Raw genomic sequence first — 16,589 nt, forward strand, 5'->3', positions numbered from 1 at the left:
CCCCCCCCCCCCCCCCCCCCGGATTTGTACAGGCTCACTGCTCTTAGTAATTTCATCTACAACGTGTGTGCACTCCTCAAAAGTCTGCCGGAGTTATCCTTCCCACTGCCTTTCAAACCCATGTTTGCAAAACAGGATTGGATGTTTGATTTGAATACAGTTCTTTATATCACATGGATGGATGTGCTCTTTCCTCACTCCGCAGACCTTTGAATTATCAGCGCAACAATATTAAACCCCAACAAAGAAATCAGTATTAGGGTTGCAACTAACGAATAACCAAGTATATGCGTCTGTCAATTATTTTATTAATTAATTGATTAGATGTTTGGTCTATAAAATGTCAGAAAATGGTGAAACATGTCGGTCAGGGTTTCCCAAAGCCCAAGATGATGTCTTCAAATGTCTTGTGGGTCCACAACTCAAAGATATTTATTTTACTGTCACAGAGGAGAGAAGAATCTAGAAAAATTCTAAGAAGCTGCAATCCGATATTGTTTTACTTACTAAACCGATTAATTGATTATCAAAATAGTTGGCGATAAAGATGATGGTGTACAACAATCGATTCATATTTGCTGACCAAATCGCGGAAGTCTAGGGATTAATTCACCATGTGCTATTGTTAGGCACTTTGAAAACTTCCATCTGTCTTTCTTATCATAAAGAAATCCAGTGTGCATCCAACTCAATGGCACAAAATATGAAATACTGTTTAGCTGTTGCCAGTGTTTTTTGCCAGATTGAATATTATGTGTTCCCAGCTATTTGTTTGGCTGTGACTCTTAAATTACCTCGTGAAAAACCATATGTAAACTTTAGTTACATAAGTTAAGCTTAAATTTCAGTTGGTTTTGCCAGAGAGTGCTAAAAGTTTGTTTGCACTGTCTCTTCAGAAGTGGTTGAGAGGGAGGTCAGCCCCAGCAGCAGTCAGGAGGTGGCAGAGGCCGAGGGTTTTGGGAAGCTTTACCCAAGCGCCCAGCCGTCCCAACAGCAGGAGGAGCACAGCGACGGGGAGCAGGATCTCCCCTCAGACGTCATCTCCAGAAAGGAGCTGGAGAAAGGACGGCTGTCAAGAGATGGTAAACTTCACCTTTTCAAGCACCATGGTGAATCAGTGATTGGCACCGTCCACTCACAGCAAAGAAGGCTCTGGGTCCAAACTATCGGGCGATTCTGGGTGGAGTTTGCATGTTTTTGCCATTTTTGTGTAGGTTTACTGGGTGCTTCCATTTACTCCCACCTTAAATACATGGATGTTAGTGTCAGGAAAGTGATATCATTGGCAGGGAATTTAAAAAAACAAAACAAGACCTTAAGACTTCAGTTTTCAAATCGGAGAAAAAAACAATAAGATAGTTTATTGATCCGACACTGGGGAAATTCCCTTATCACAGCAGCTCAAATGCAACAAATCATAAAAATAAAAATAATTGAATTACAGAAAGCCAATCCAACCATCTTTGTAATGCTGCATATTGCAGGTAGATCTACTACCACAGTGAACATATCAACTGGAGAAGTTAACATTCCCTCTCACAAATCCTCTTCTGTGTAGAAGGGATGCAGGAAGAATGGTAGCAGCAACAGTGGCTGTTTGAAATGCATATTAGAGAGATTTGGCAGGCAGTGTGAGCAGTGAGAGCCATCATGGCCATACAATAAGGAAAACAAATCCTGTTTTGAATAGTGCTTTGGTTGTAAAATGTAACTTCTGAAACGCGTCGCTACCTGAATCGGCGTTTGAGGATAGTTGTTCATTTAAAAAAAAAAAAAAAAAAAACTTTCTATAATGTAAATCTAAAAAATAAATGATAGGGAACCTGCTGAAAGTGTATACTGTATGTGTAAACAATTCAAATTTGGGAACATTTCTAAATAATTAATTAGTAAGAGTACCCTTAAGTGTAATTCTTTGTTCTTCCTTCCACTGATACACTGGGTTTGGGTAGTTTTCCATTCAAATACAGTACACACCAGCTGAGATATGACATGTCCAAGCAATATCTAAAATGAACTGGCTGCTAGGCGTTCAGATCAGACATGTAGTCATTGCTTTAATATCTCACACATCTCTAGCCTAGTTTTTTAGTCCACTATGTCTTCAAATCACACATTGAGTTGCAGTGACTTTGAATTTGACTTTATGTATGTATGTATGTATGTATGGGCAGCTCTGTGATGGTCCTTTGTACCTGTTTTTGAAATGCACTGCGCATCACATTTTTTCTTCTTCTCTTTTAAAACAGAGATAAAAAGGATGTCTGTGTTTAAAAATTATGAACCGGGTGAGCCAACCTGCCGACTGTACGTGAAGAATATTGCAAAGCAAGTGGAAGAGAAAGTAGGTCCATTTATGGCACTTTACCCACTTTGGTTTACTGGATATATGGTGCTTTATTGGAGTTGTCATTCATTTCCATGTCATTGTATGTCATTTTGTGTCATTCTATGTCAATGTTACATTTTGCAATGGTTTTTAAAGATGACTTTAAGATTATTTGTAATATATAAAATTCATCATTTCACTTCCAGGACCTGAAGTACATCTATGGGAGATACGTCAACCCCTTGTCAGAAGCCGAGAGAAACATGTATGTTAACAGCAATCCACATGATCTTGACCTTATTGACATGGCTTGCGTGTCACTTCACCTCGGTCGATCTTCATACGCTATTTCTGACTCTTGCAATTTGTCACTTTCCTTTGAGAGTTTGTAGTAATTCATGCTGACTGTGTGTTGTTATTATTAAATACCTAACCTGACATAGAGATCACGAGGGACGTTTTATGTTTTTGCATCAGCAGTACTTCAAATTAATATTCCACCTGAGTCATCAGACCGAGCTTATTTTGGGTAGAGGCTCTGAACACAGATGTAGGCGATTATTAAAAAAAGAAAAGAGAAGCAATGCTGCCCTCTGGGCCTCTAAATTGTGGATTCTTTTTTCCCTGCTTGAGGGTTACCACAGTTTAAGTCGGTCAGTACAGTTTTTACAAATAAAAATGTAAGCAAATAATCCTAAACAGTGTTACCACATCATAGATGTTCTGTCATCACCCCAAAAGTCTGCAGGTTTGAACTTCCACCAGACACAGACCGTACTGAACAGTTGCTAATAGAGTTGCATTGATGTGCATAAATCATGTTTTGATCGGTCCTGTGGTCAGTTTTACCTCAACGTAGTTTGCTGTCATTAACCTGTATTCATGTTGATTTTGTCATGAAATCATAAAATAATGATTGGGTCAGCCTGGCTGTCTGTGGCAGTGCGGCACATGATTGACAACTAGTGTTTGACATGGTTACAGGAGCAGCGAATAAGCTCTTCCTTCCTTCCTTCCTGTAACACTGAACTGCTTCATGATAAAGTTGACTCGGCTAGGCCGCATTCTCGGAGTGATAATGATGTGTCCCTGCTTTGTTTTTTTTTTCTCCTCAGGTTTGACATTGTGTTAATGAAGGAGGGGCGGATGAAAGGGCAGGCCTTCGTAGGACTCCCCAGTGAGCAGAGTGCAGAGAAAGCCCTGCGGGATACCAACGGCTACGTTCTCTATGACAAACCCCTCGTCGTCGTATCCTTTTTACTCGCTCTCACAAGATGAAACGAGGACAAAATCCGAGTTTATTTAATACGGTTCAGTTATTTGGAGGAGCTGGACGCATAGTTGTATATGAGTAGTTTTTTTCACTGGTACAATGTTGTTGATATTTTTAATTATTAGTTACCCAAAAAAATGTATTCAGTGAGGAATGTCCATTTGCAAACGTAAGCTGTTAGTGGAGACACATTTTTGGAAGACAGTTACCCTAAAACATAAAACTAACATCTACTTAGTAAGTCTTGGTTCAATTTGTTGTGTAATACCCACCTACTTTTCCACCTCACTGGGGGATTTTATTTTGAATTTGAGACACAACACAGTGTGTTATGGTACATGGAAATTAGAAAAGAAGGATTTAGAGCTGGTATATACTAATCCACTGAACATACCTAAAGGGTCAGTTCAGAGGTGGTGTATGATGATTATTAGGTGGACACCTACCATCACAGATGTGTTGTTGGCTTTGGTCCTCCACACCTTCAGGAGGACGAGGACTAATTTCTGTCAACCCTGCCCCACCACCTGCTCCTTCTCAGCCCAACACCGATAATTGCACATCAACCTTTGAACTTGTCTAATAGAACAAGGCTATTGAATTTGACGGCGCTTTGACGTGCACCCCCAGAACCAATTAGCTCAGCGGCGGCATGGTCATCTCAGAGTTCAAAGAGTAAACAGCAAAGTCCTGCATGTAGCTATATTCAAGGGAAAGCGACAGTTTAGACATTTGTCAGCATTCAGCCATGTAAGAGGCGGTTTTGAAGCTTGAAATTTGCTTTACTAACTAGAGTATTGTGGCTTATAGAGTTTTAGGCATTGTATGTTGGATGCACACACTACTCTGTCTTGTAAATATATTTGCTTGATAAAGGGGCTCTAATGTTTCCTGTGAATCCCCCCTGTTTGGGTAAGCTATCTGAATCTGTGTGGGAATCAGAGGGGGAATGTGGGAATCTTCCCCACTATCAATAATTACTGCTACTTGAAGCAATAACTGAAAAGAAATACATTAAGTGGCTTATGCCAACCATAAATGGAATCCAAACTGAGGGGACACCTGGGTAGCTCACCTGGTAGAGCAGGCGCCCACATATAGGTGTTTGCTCCTCGGCTCTTACCTGTGGCCCTGTGCTGCGTGTCGTTCCCCCTCCCCCCCCCCCTTTCATGTCTTCAGCTGGCCTATGTAAATGGGGCCTAAAATAGCAGCTAAGCAGTCACAGTCAGAGGACAGCCGGTGCCAGTTTAGATTCCCTATAATGATTTTTTCAGCGCTAGCTAGAGATGTATGGCACTTGCCAGAGAATCTTCAAACAGCCTGCTACTAAAATTATTGAGCTGGAAGAACAACCTGCATGACATACTAGTAGTTTAAAGTGTAAGGTTTACACACTACAATGACAGCCTTTCACACATCTGGCTCCTCTCTCTCTATGTAACACGTCACATTGGCTGATCATCTGCAATCTCTGTGAATGACAGTAGCTGTCACTGAGTAAGTGAGCCAACCTCAAAAAGCAGGGGACCCTCTTAAAACGTCCATTTTTGGCCAGTAGTCTCTTCTGGCATCTATGAGCAAACAGCTGTGACCTTTTCACAAATTAAATTCATATGAGTCGGCAAGTGTCACAAGGAAGAGGGCCCCTCTGGCTTAAAGCTGCCGCATACAGCTCAGGGAGTGAAACAAGATCGTATGGCTATTCTATAAAATATTAGTCTGATTTTCCATCTTTGAAGCGCCGCAGAACACTGACATTTCTTGCTTTTTAGCAAGGTTGCTCTTTTTGTGTATATTTTCTGTGGTACATTTGTAGAGAAAGAAAGCTATGTATTTGTCGATGCCCAAATTACAATTCTAAAGGTAGAGATTCCTAATGGGAGCAGATGTAGGAGCAGATTTGTTTTAGTTTTGATCAACCAGCCTTACTTAAAGTGTTCATATTATGCTTTTTGGCCTTTTCCCTTTCCTTTTATTGTGTTATATATATCTTTTTGGTGCACGTAATAGGTTTACAAAGTGACAAGGTCCACCCAAAGTGGACTTACCATCTCCAACAGAAAACACAGCTCTATTGTAGTCCAGCCTTAACTTCAGATACACATGTTCTAATGCTTGCCTAGATGCTAGCATGGCTTGCCCTCATACTCTCCTTCTGACTGGCTAGTAGTCCTTACCTAGGTACTGTGCATGTGTGACTCCTAACAAAGATGGAACCGAAGAGTGATGCCTCACTCTGTAGCTAAAACAGACACATAAGGTGAAAAGAGGAGTTGCAACAATGTGCAGTACCACCAATTTTTTTTTAGTTTATTTTTTTTTCTAATAAAACCATGTAAACCTATTCTGATATGACCTCTAAATACAATTATGAACCTGAAAATTAGCATATTATAAGCACTTTAAAAGCAGCTAAATGTCTTTGCCTGGAAAAGAAGATACTCTCTCAAGTGCGAGTAAACCCTTTGCTTATTTAATGGAAAGGTGTGTTGCCTATCGACCTTGACTATATATTCACAGCAATTTGCTAGATCTGCCAGACCAAAAGAAGACACCACAGTAACCAAGAGAGGACCAAAACAACAACGGTGAACTCAACAGGTGAGTAAGCCACTAAAGCATTCGATGAGGCAACAAGAGAATATTGAAATGAAAACCCGATTCCTCATTACGTCATAGTGTATCTGTTCTGTGTGTGTAAATTTAGAACGAGCCTTATTATTCTTGTAATGGTGTTTTCTTTTTACATTTGTGTTTACACTTTATTTACTCAAGATGCCAAGACTTGATATTGTGGCCCAGCAGAACCATTTGTATCCTTGTTCTGGCATATATCCTTTGGAGAGAAAAAAGAAAACGGGGCAGTTTATTTGTAGTTATTGTGGCCCAGTTGGAAGTTGAAACAACTTGACTTGTATTCATGTAGTCTAAATTTAAAACAAGTGCCATGCTTTGTTTCTTGAGCGTATTGTCTTTTACAGTATGTTCTCTGAAATACTTTAAGTGAAGACTCTGTAAACCTGTGCTATTTTGGAGTCTCTCAGACTTCTCTTTACACTTCTCTCTGCCTTGTTTGACTGAATTTCAGGTGATGGTCGCCAGATGTCATCTTCTTCTTTTATAACGAAATAAAGAAATACTTTATTGAGATAACTTTTGTCATGTTTTCTTCCAGTCACAGCTTGAAACATATGTCCCCATGTATAGGTTCCCTGCAGTCATATATGATTATCTTTGGGCCCAAGCTTAAATGTCTTGACAGCAGAGTAAACACAGACTGAGGAAGCTATATGCGATCTAGATTGGCCCTGCAGCAGATGGTACGCTGTCAACACAGTGGAAAAACCACAGTCCTGAGGAGACGGCAAACAAACCCAACAGACAGCAGTCTGTGGGAAATTGCTGGGACTGGGTTAGCTTACCTTTACAATCCCTGGCTGGCCCCATCTGTGTGATAATAGAGAGTAAACCGTCTCCCCTCAGCAGCCATCATAACGGAAGATTTGGAAATCAAATTGGTTTTCGTCCCCTTTTGGTGTAAGCAATACTGGCGCAGTACTTGGTGCACGTCAATCACAGCTAGAAAAAAAAAGTGTGGTACGTCTGATCTTTAAGATGTCTAATGAGGGAAAACGATGAGCTGCTGTGGTGAGCGGTTGGATTCAGTTTTACACTGCTTTGGTGGTTTGACGACAGACCTAAAAGCAGCACCACCTTATTATTATGATTATTGTTTTAGCTGTTTTAGGTCTCCGTTCTCAATTTGCCCACTCAAAGTAATAGAAATCAGAGAAACTAACCTCTAAATAGACTTACCCGATTTAATAGCTTGATGCCAAGTTGTCTAAATACTCAAATGATAGGTCACATTGGTCGTTGTGCTTTGGATTTTTCAAGTGTCCTGGTTTGCTTTCTTGTTAGCCAATCCAGTCATGTGTTGGTGGTGCCATGCATTTGCTTGCTAACGCCGTTTTAGAAAACCATTTAAAACTGCATTTGGGAAAATGTCCAATGGAATATTGTTGCATTTAAAGCACTGTGAGTACTAGGGCGTGGTCTTTGTGGGACTGTAAGATGAAGACTTATTTTATTTTTGAAAGATTATTTTGTAGGCATTTTAGGCCTTTGGTTGACAAGATAGCTGAAGGCATGAAAGGGGGGGAATGACATTAAGCAAAGGGCTGCAGGTCAGATTTGAACCCAGGCCCCCTGCTTTTAAGACTAAACCTCTACAAATGGGCGCCTGCTCAACCAGCTGAGCTCTCTGGGCACCCAGGATGAAGGCTTGATGACACAACAAACCCAATTTAGTTTAATGCAAACTGTGTAGGCAGCGCTGATTGGTTTCATTTGTCTTGCTACTGACAGCACTCCAAATTTCCAAGCAACAGAGCTACTTGTTAAAATGGACCGGAATTCTCCTTTAACTACCAACTGTACACTTAATAATAATAATAATAATAATATTGTTCTGAAAAGTCCTCTCTCTCTCGCTCTCTCTCTCTCTCCCTCTCCCCACTATAATGCATATCATTACACACACACAGACACACACACTGGTACCACCTACTAACTGTGTTGGAATGTAAATCTGTATGCCAGTGCCAGTGACCTTACACCAAACGCCTATTAAGTGATACCACTTTTGCAGACAAATTTCAAATATCGGAATTAAATTATTAGCTTTGCTAGAGTTGGGGTTGGCTCATGTCATCTCAATCGTTTCATGTTGTGGTCATAAAACTAAATCCGAGCTGTCCTAAGGCAGTGTATTTCCCATCTAGATGCTCTGATAAAATGAAACTTGTGTGATATTATCTTAAGTTTTAAGGCTTAGTAGTACATTTGTCTATTCTGTGACTAAAAAGTCATTGACTTCATGACAGATTTTCTTTAGATATGAGATGGTGTCAGCCTTCAGTCTTTTCAAAGTATTTTCAGAGTCTTCTAGTGTATTGTATTCATAAGTTGACACAGACAATTTGCATCACATACTGTAGCCATGTTTCATCAGATGTCCACTTCATGTGAGAGCATAGCGACTGCATGATTTAACAGGACGACAATCTGCATGTGTGGGTTAATGGTTTGTAAACACCATTATTAAAGAATTATCTGAGTCTCCTTTAACCCTCTATTACATGGATTTTTTTTTTAAACATGGTAACAATGTCTTGATGTGTTTTAATGAGTCCAGGTTGGTTAAATAATGCAATTGTAAAAAAAAATTAAAGGGGTGGGCATTTGTGGAAAGTGGCAAGTAATCCATTATTTAAAAAAAAACATGCTTTCATTGAAAAAATACTAAACAAATTCAACTTATATGCAATATGGCAACACATTCATTTGAGTCTTTTACAGAAAATATAGCATTTTAACTGGTTTAAGTGATTCAAATTAAAAGTTGAATTACCCCAGATAACAGTTGAATTTTTTTTCTCCAAAGAAATGCTTCTAAAATGAAGAAAAACAACATTTTGGCTGATCCTGGAACATGATCTTTAGTGTGGTACATTTACGGAAAGGGGGCGGGAAACAGGATTTCCTTGTTGTGTGAAGCCGAAAATGAATAACACTTCAAAAGACCCATTTACACAATGAAACAGAAAACAATGCATTTTATATGGTTTATTGTGAAAAAAACTAAGAAAAATTATTTGATGCCATATGGCAACACCATGCAATAGAGAGTTAATTGCAGTATAAGAGTCCAAAGCATGTTGTGTGTATCTTATAATTGAAAAAACTTTTTGGGGCGATAAGTTAGGATGCAACTTTCATCCATTGATTGACGGCAATTGTTTCCAGGAATAGGCGGCCTTTTATTTGCGTGTAATACCGGAGATCCATTGCATTCCCCCTGATTTTACTTTTTGTAGTTTCTCTGTAAAATGATGGTTCATTAAGTCCCAGGCAGCCTTGCTCATGAGTTCAGCCTCTCTCTGGTTAAGATCCAGGCCCACGGAGTTATCAATCACATGTGCTCGTCTGGTCCGACCTGCGGCTCATACCTCAACGCCAGAAGAAGGGAGGAGTTCCCATCTGTGCCCTGCTCGGCCCGCCATCTCAACGATGACAAATGTGCCAGCCGCAGTGGAAATATTGAGAGTTACCATGGCATTTATCAGGTAACATTTGAACAATTTGAAAGATAACCTTTTGTAAGTGGACGCAGATAAAGATGTATGTTCTGCCTTTCCTCTGCACAGGCTCTGTCTCTGTTTAATACTGCAGCTACCCAGAAGTAATATCGTGATAATATGTTTCTTATTTTGAGCACAACCAGGTGTGCAGTCTGTTAGCTGTATGGAGCCTGCAGATGCCTGCGTACATATGTAAGCCGTCGCAGTGTTGGACCTTAAGCACGTGGCCTATTTTTTTGCGTAAGCTCTGTACAAATCAACCTTCATTTCTGCCTGTGTACTTTATATTACAAATCAAGTGCAGTGTTTACTCATGATCATTGCCACACAGAATCTGCGGCTGCAGAATTTTTTGCAGATTTCAAAAAAATAATGCTCAGAATGTAAACATATCTTCACCCAAAGTGCAGAGAAATAGTCTGCTAAATTCAACATGTTTTCATTTTGGAACACTCCTGAAAACTAAGAAAATCTGCAGATTTCATTTCGTTCTACTTAAAATCTTTGTTTAAATATGTTAAGGAAATGGCAGGAACACTCCAGGCAACATAAACATGCCCCGGGCCATGTGGTCTGTCTGTCTCCAGACACCTCCAAAGACGGCATTTATGTCTGAATTTAGCCTACCTGTGGGCATCTTGTCAAGATTTGGTTGGGCCTGGTGCAATGCAAGCTTCTGTTTTTACTGAAACTGAATACTGATGCACTTACAAGTCACTAAGCATCACCTCGTCAATCAGTCAGTCCATTGATAGGTCTGGCAATGCGAGACTCCATTGCCCATGCGCCTGCAGACACAGTTACTGTTGGGTTTAGCTGTGCTGTCAAAGCATGGCTTTGTCACATCAGGGTGCTCGGTTCAATCAGAGACACAATACATCAGGAAATGGACAATCTATAGCATTTGATGAAAAGTTTCTGCTCTCAAAGAAGGATTCTGCTGGGAGAACTAATCCCTCCTTAACAGACCCATACATGAAACTCTCCCGGTTGAATCGCCAATACAAAAGATGAACTGCACTAAGAAACATCTGGTTTTTTAATCAATAGTCAAAGGTTGCAGCCTGTGTGCATAATGGGTTTTCATCAAATGTAGCACTATAATAAAAGTGCACTATTTATAATGCCCTTTTCCATATAAAAGTTACAAAGTGCTTTACATGGTTCAACCAGGATTAATACACTTTAGGAATTAGCAAATAAAATCAGGCAATTTAGGTCATACAGAAATTATAGAAATAAAAAAGAAGAACATATTGAATGTTAGTATAAGATTAATAAAACAACAATGGTAAAGAAATAAGACATGTTGGAACTCAAACAGTGTCCCACAAAGCTTATAAATGCTATACTGTTAGAATTCTATTGAGTTTTGTTGATTTTGTGATTGTAAGATCTCAAGTTTTATTTGCGAGATCTTGACTTTGACATGTTTTTCTCCCCTCCATGTCACCTCCGGGGCTCCGTAGTATTCTGCTATCTGAAATGAAAGTTGTGTGGGATTGGTTTTTCTACTGCATTTATGAAGCTGATCATATTTCGAATTTCATTTCAACATTTATGATTCTGATTGTGTCTGTTTTTAACAGATGAAATGTGTCCCTTGTTTTTGTTTTTTTTTGGGGTGTAATTTACCTCTTATAGGCTTTCTGTCCAAATTAGTAATTTGGCTCAGCCAGAGGATTTTAAGATAGTTCTGTTACTTGATGTTTGAGCCAAGCTGGATGTGGATTTGAATCTCTGTTTTAACATGCAACTTAATAGGCTTTATTTGTCGGATATTCATCATTTTGAATGTAAAGAAGACTATTAACACCTACATTACAGGTTTTCTATTGCAGAAAGCATTCTGGATCGTTTTAATACCATTTAAACATCAAGCACACAATTTTAACTTTTACACAGCAGATGATTTTTTCTCATTGAGCTATACTTCACTGCATCACTGTAAGAGTTTAACCCCAACATAGTATAAGTTACATATAAGGTATGAGCTAACCAGTAAGGGGTAGCCACCAGGGGGATTGTAACATGTATAAGTCTCAGTTATAGCCCTAAAAAAGATTTTAAATAACCACAGTCTCCTTATTTTTTATGCTGAATTAAAGATGGAAACTAGGGTTGCGTGATCTGTGCTGACACTTTAATGGGAACATCTTTTAAAGCATTTGGTACCAAAAATGTACACTCATTCTCTCTGAATGTCAGCGTATCGTCACTGGAAACCTGGCTGCTGGATGACAGTAAAAGTGACGCGGATCCTACGTTGGCAGGGGTTGCCTGCCCTCATTGAAGTAATGTCAGTGATTAATGCAGTGGGTGTAGCATTCACTTGCAGAGAGTGATAGGAGCAGCACAGGCCTCTTGTGGGCCACATCTTGGTTTGCATACTAAGAAAATTCTCAAATAGTGAGCAGTGCAGTTTAACGGAGATGTAGTACATGTTGTTCAAATGTGGTGCCATTTCACTTAAGTGTTTTCTCTCTTTTGGCAATATTTTCTGCTTCCAAATGTATGACTCTGGATCTAACTGAGCTTTTGACATGTTTTTTAATTGACAAATTTACGCTAAAATACCTTATCCTGTCCACTTTACACTATATTCAGGTAGACACTTCCCAACCGCCCAACTTGGTTTTACTTTGCTTCAGTCTAGGGAAAATGACATCTTCATGCTACCTCGTTATCAACTCTGCAACAATGAGAACATGAGTTAAAACACAGCAGGGATGCACATGATGAGCTGTTGTTGAGTTCTTTTTCTGGAGCTGATGTTGAGGCACAGACTAAAGCTTTCGGCTTCCCCTCTTGTCTTCTTATTTGCTGGTGTATATGTCATTTCTCTTTGCATCTTACTTTTTTTAAGCACGGGTTTGTATAACCCTCAATTTACCATCTGCTTCTTTCCCGACGACCAGCGCTGCTCTCTTCATGTACCCGCACTGGTGTGTACGGTAATGAAATTACACTACCAACCTGCAGAGTTTTCACCATTTGGAATCCGTTTATGTTTAAGTATTTCAGTCAATTTAGGTTCCTATATCAAGCACAACTCATTTTTATGGTATGGATGACTTGACGTACAATTTGTACTTCAGTTATTATTTTGATATGATCAAAAATGTCTCAACATTTAAAGACTGGACTACAGTCAGCATAGTGTCATGATGTAAGAATAAAGACACAGCCCTAGGTACATAGTCACACGCTGTATGCTGTGGGCTGAGGAGTAATCTGAGTGCTTTTCATTGAAATGCTTTGAATCCTATTGACCCTGTCGGCCTTCCAACCACACGCACACATCAATAATTAAATAATGAATACTTATCTAGAAACAGGGTGTTTTTTCTAATACAGATCGTTTGAGGGGACTGACTCAGAATCAGTGATATAACTAAACATTTGACCCAAGACATGCTTTTGTATTCCAAAATAGAGATACTGCTGAGACATTTATTAGTGTTTCTGTATGTGGCTATTTTTTGCGTTTCACCAAGTTTTTGCCTCAACGAAAAAACAATCTTGGCAGACAGAGCAAGATCTCTCTCAAGACTAATTAATCATGTCATAACCATGAGCTCTTTCTGAAACAATCCCTTTGTCCCTCTAGTTGAACTTTGTTAAACAATTAATGTCCCTCACTGAATTTTCTTCCTGCCCGGACCAACTTAACTGGGAGCTTTTGCTGACTTTGAAGGAGCAAATAGTGGGAAGACACAGTGCTAAGTCCACTCCAGAGTGTGTATCTGGTTGTCAGTTTTACAAGTCTTTCCCGAGAGCAAATGTGTCAATTCTAAGGTAAGCTTATTCATTATGGAGAGAGTGATGGCTTGACCATGCATATTTTATGCGTTTAAACCTTGCAAGTTTTATGAAGTTGTCCAAATGAGGAGCATTTAAAACTGAAGTGAAGTAATGTGCTTGAATAATTAATCTATAATGTATTTTATAAGAATTACAACCAAAGTCATCAGTTGGATTTAAGCCAGGAGCTTTATTTATTCATCTTGATTGCATGTTTAACTTGTTTGCATTAGGAGCCTTATGGATGGAGTTTCTTTGTTGCATACAGAGTGACAGAAAAAAAGAATCTTGAGCTCTTAATGGTCCAGCTTCAGAAAATATAACTGTCTTCACAAGCTATGCAGTCGAAATGGCGTGTGCACAAGATGTTTGTCAGTTATTGCAGAGGCTTGTAAAGCCTGTATCGGTATGTTAAAGTACACCCTGCTTTGCAATAAAGTGCTCATCCCCAATGTGAGTTTCTTCCTCTTTTTTTTTGACATTACACCTCCTTTCTCATTGCTCTGCCCTGTGCTGTCCGAGTTGCCAACTAAATCTCAGCCTCATCTTGCCCGCCGTAACCTTGTTTATTCCCAACAGTGGCATTAGCAAAGCTGTAAAAGTATTTATGGGGGTACAAATGCGGGACAGCCAATCTAAGGTAAATCTATAAATCCTGGCTGTTGATTTCTCAGGGCCAGGAGGTGCAGGCCGGTGATCAGTAGAGGTAGAAAGTATTCCCCGGGTGACTTTATGTGACTAACGCGCAGAGGCCGAGCAGCATGCCAAACAGCGCTATGGCGACACTGTTGTGCTTGCAGAGCCGGCCTTCGCCTCTAAAGTGAGAAACCGCCTGGTTATCCATCTACTATGAGCTGGTATCATTAGCTAACACCCAACAGGGACCTGACTCAGCAATTGTGGGTATGTGTATATCACATTTTGCATCCTGTCCTTGGCTTTTTTGTGGTCAAGGTACAAGCTAGCGCTTACAATTATGAAGAAAAAAATGTAAAGAGCACAGACATGTCCCATATGTAGCGGTGTCGTTGCTCTCCAGCAAGTGGGACACAAGGGGGCAGAAAAACATCAAACCAAGATGACATACACAGCCACCACATTTCAGCAGCTTGTTAAGTTTTTATGGCTCATGTGTTAGCAAACAGTTGCCTACTTACACACCGAGTATGTATTTTCTATAATTTCTGCTCTCCACCAATTCCTTGGGAAAATATCTTGGACTTAAACTAGGCTACAGGATGCTCTATTTGTTCACCTGTGTTTTTTTGTAATTTTGGTAGGCCAGTGGGTGAAAAGCACACGGTAGGTTTGTCAGGTATTTAGCTGGAGACACTTGCCTTTGGGTGTTTAGAAGAGCAGTTGAGACTCTATAGCTAGCACAGGCCTTTTAACTAAAACAATGAGCTAAAAGAGGCTAAAACATTATATAGAGGGGCAGAGTTGGTTAATAGTTTTGAAAGTTTTCTGTGTTCCTCATTCTGACTGACTTCAGATGTAGTAGATTTGTAACTTAAGCACAAAAAATACAGAACTGCTTCTTTGTTGTTGAATAATGGTTGAATATTTGCTAGCTATCCGGTAAGCTAGTAGAGTTATGTAGCATCTTAGCTAGCAAAGCTATAAAGTGTACAGCCAGACAACTAACCCAGAATATGTACTTTAGCGTTTTTTGCTACATGCTACATTTCTACATGTATAAGACATTTTTTGACAGGTGGCAATAGTTAGAGTAGGGTGACCAGACGTCCCCGGTTTCTGGGGACAGTCCCCGGTTTTGGTGACCCCGGAAATGTCCCCTGTTTTCACCGTGACTGATGTTTTAGAAAGCCGTATTTTACGATGCTAAAATTAGTGATTATTTACATGGAGTCTGGTGGGTTTAGCCAACGCAATTTCGCAGGCTTTTATGTTTTAAAAAAGGATCTTAATCTTTAACGGAAAGGTCGACCTCCTTAGAAATCCTTTCCATAATGTTGTCTGTTGGGGGAAACAGCTCTAGGTCTAGTGTCCCCGTTTTAGGTTTTACAAAAATAAAAACATGAAGTGTTTTGGAGGTAAATCCGCTTCTGAGCTGAAAATGTCACCGGATTTTGTCTGACAAATCTGGTCACTTTAAGTTAGAGGTCATCCATTTGTGACTGGAATATGTTAGGGGCCTTTCTCTGTGTTAGCATGTTTGCTTCACATTACAAAGAAGATCTGACATTGCCAATTGTTTTGTTTGTGTTGTCTGTGAGCCTGATATGAATGTTTTGCAGTAAACATAAGTAACAATGTGGGACATGTTAACATAGAGCTGCTCAAGGTAACAAACAGTATCCTGTCTGAATATGGGCAGATGTAACAATGTAACCAGTGTTGTCAGTCACCATACAACTTAGTGATTCTTTTTTTTTTAAATGAAAATGTTACAGTAACAATAGTTCAACAATCTAGTTATCTAGTAATAATCACAATCTCCTGTAGTTAGATAATTACAATTCTCCATTTACTCTCCCACATGAGTTGACCATATACTTGTCTAGGGTCAGTATTCTGTACAGGCGTTCACTCCCTCTTTTGGCAGAAGTAAGTTGAAGACCACATCTTTTCAACCTCATTTGAACTTTCCTCTTCTTTTAACCTTGTGCTCTTCCTCAGTATCGTGCGGGGAAGGAGCTTCCATTTCTAATAAGATTTACAGAGAGTATAGCAAGGAGAACAGGGTGATATATCTTGGGAGCTCTACTCTCAATATTGGCAAGGAAATCAATGTGGTGAGTAAACCTACAAGCACAGTTTGCAATCAGCTGCTAGGCCAAAAGTAATTACTGAATTGAAATAATCCTGAAAGGTTTCCCCACTGTAGCAAAGTTAATAACAAAAGAGTCACCAAGGCCTACGCCTCAAATTAGATATTAATCCTTGTATCAAGAATAATTATCAGGAAGGTTCAGAAACTATGACCTTGCAGAATGAGCCGCACTGGTTGTCTGTCTGGACTCATTTCAGCATTCAACAGGCGGATGTGTACTCTGACACAATTTGCAATGGGACAATG

General features: G+C 39.7%; 1 protein-coding gene across 3 annotated transcripts in view; it reads left to right on the forward strand.

The window, feature by feature from the left end:
- Positions 1-6,447, forward strand: part of rnpc3 (RNA-binding region (RNP1, RRM) containing 3) — a 14,964-nt gene extending 8,517 nt beyond the window's left edge. The window contains exons 11-16 of one of the 3 annotated variants that reach the window (XR_004655211.1): positions 897-1,082; positions 2,250-2,348; positions 2,536-2,594; positions 3,445-3,577; positions 6,123-6,203; positions 6,378-6,447. Coding sequence is in view for 2 of the 3 variants with exons in the window: in XM_034861844.1 (XP_034717735.1) it covers positions 897-1,082; positions 2,250-2,344; positions 2,536-2,594; positions 3,445-3,577; positions 6,123-6,194 (545 nt within the window). In the remaining variant the exon portion in view is untranslated. The remainder of the gene's footprint in view (positions 1-896; positions 1,083-2,249; positions 2,349-2,535; positions 2,595-3,444; positions 3,578-6,122; positions 6,204-6,377) is intronic. The other 2 variants (XM_034861845.1, XM_034861844.1) reach the window with 2 other exon arrangements.
- Positions 6,448-16,589: the final 10,142 nt, after the last annotated feature.

This window comes from Etheostoma cragini, chromosome 22 (genome assembly GCF_013103735.1).
Source record: "Etheostoma cragini isolate CJK2018 chromosome 22, CSU_Ecrag_1.0, whole genome shotgun sequence".
Classification (NCBI taxonomy): Eukaryota; Metazoa; Chordata; class Actinopteri; order Perciformes; family Percidae; genus Etheostoma; species Etheostoma cragini.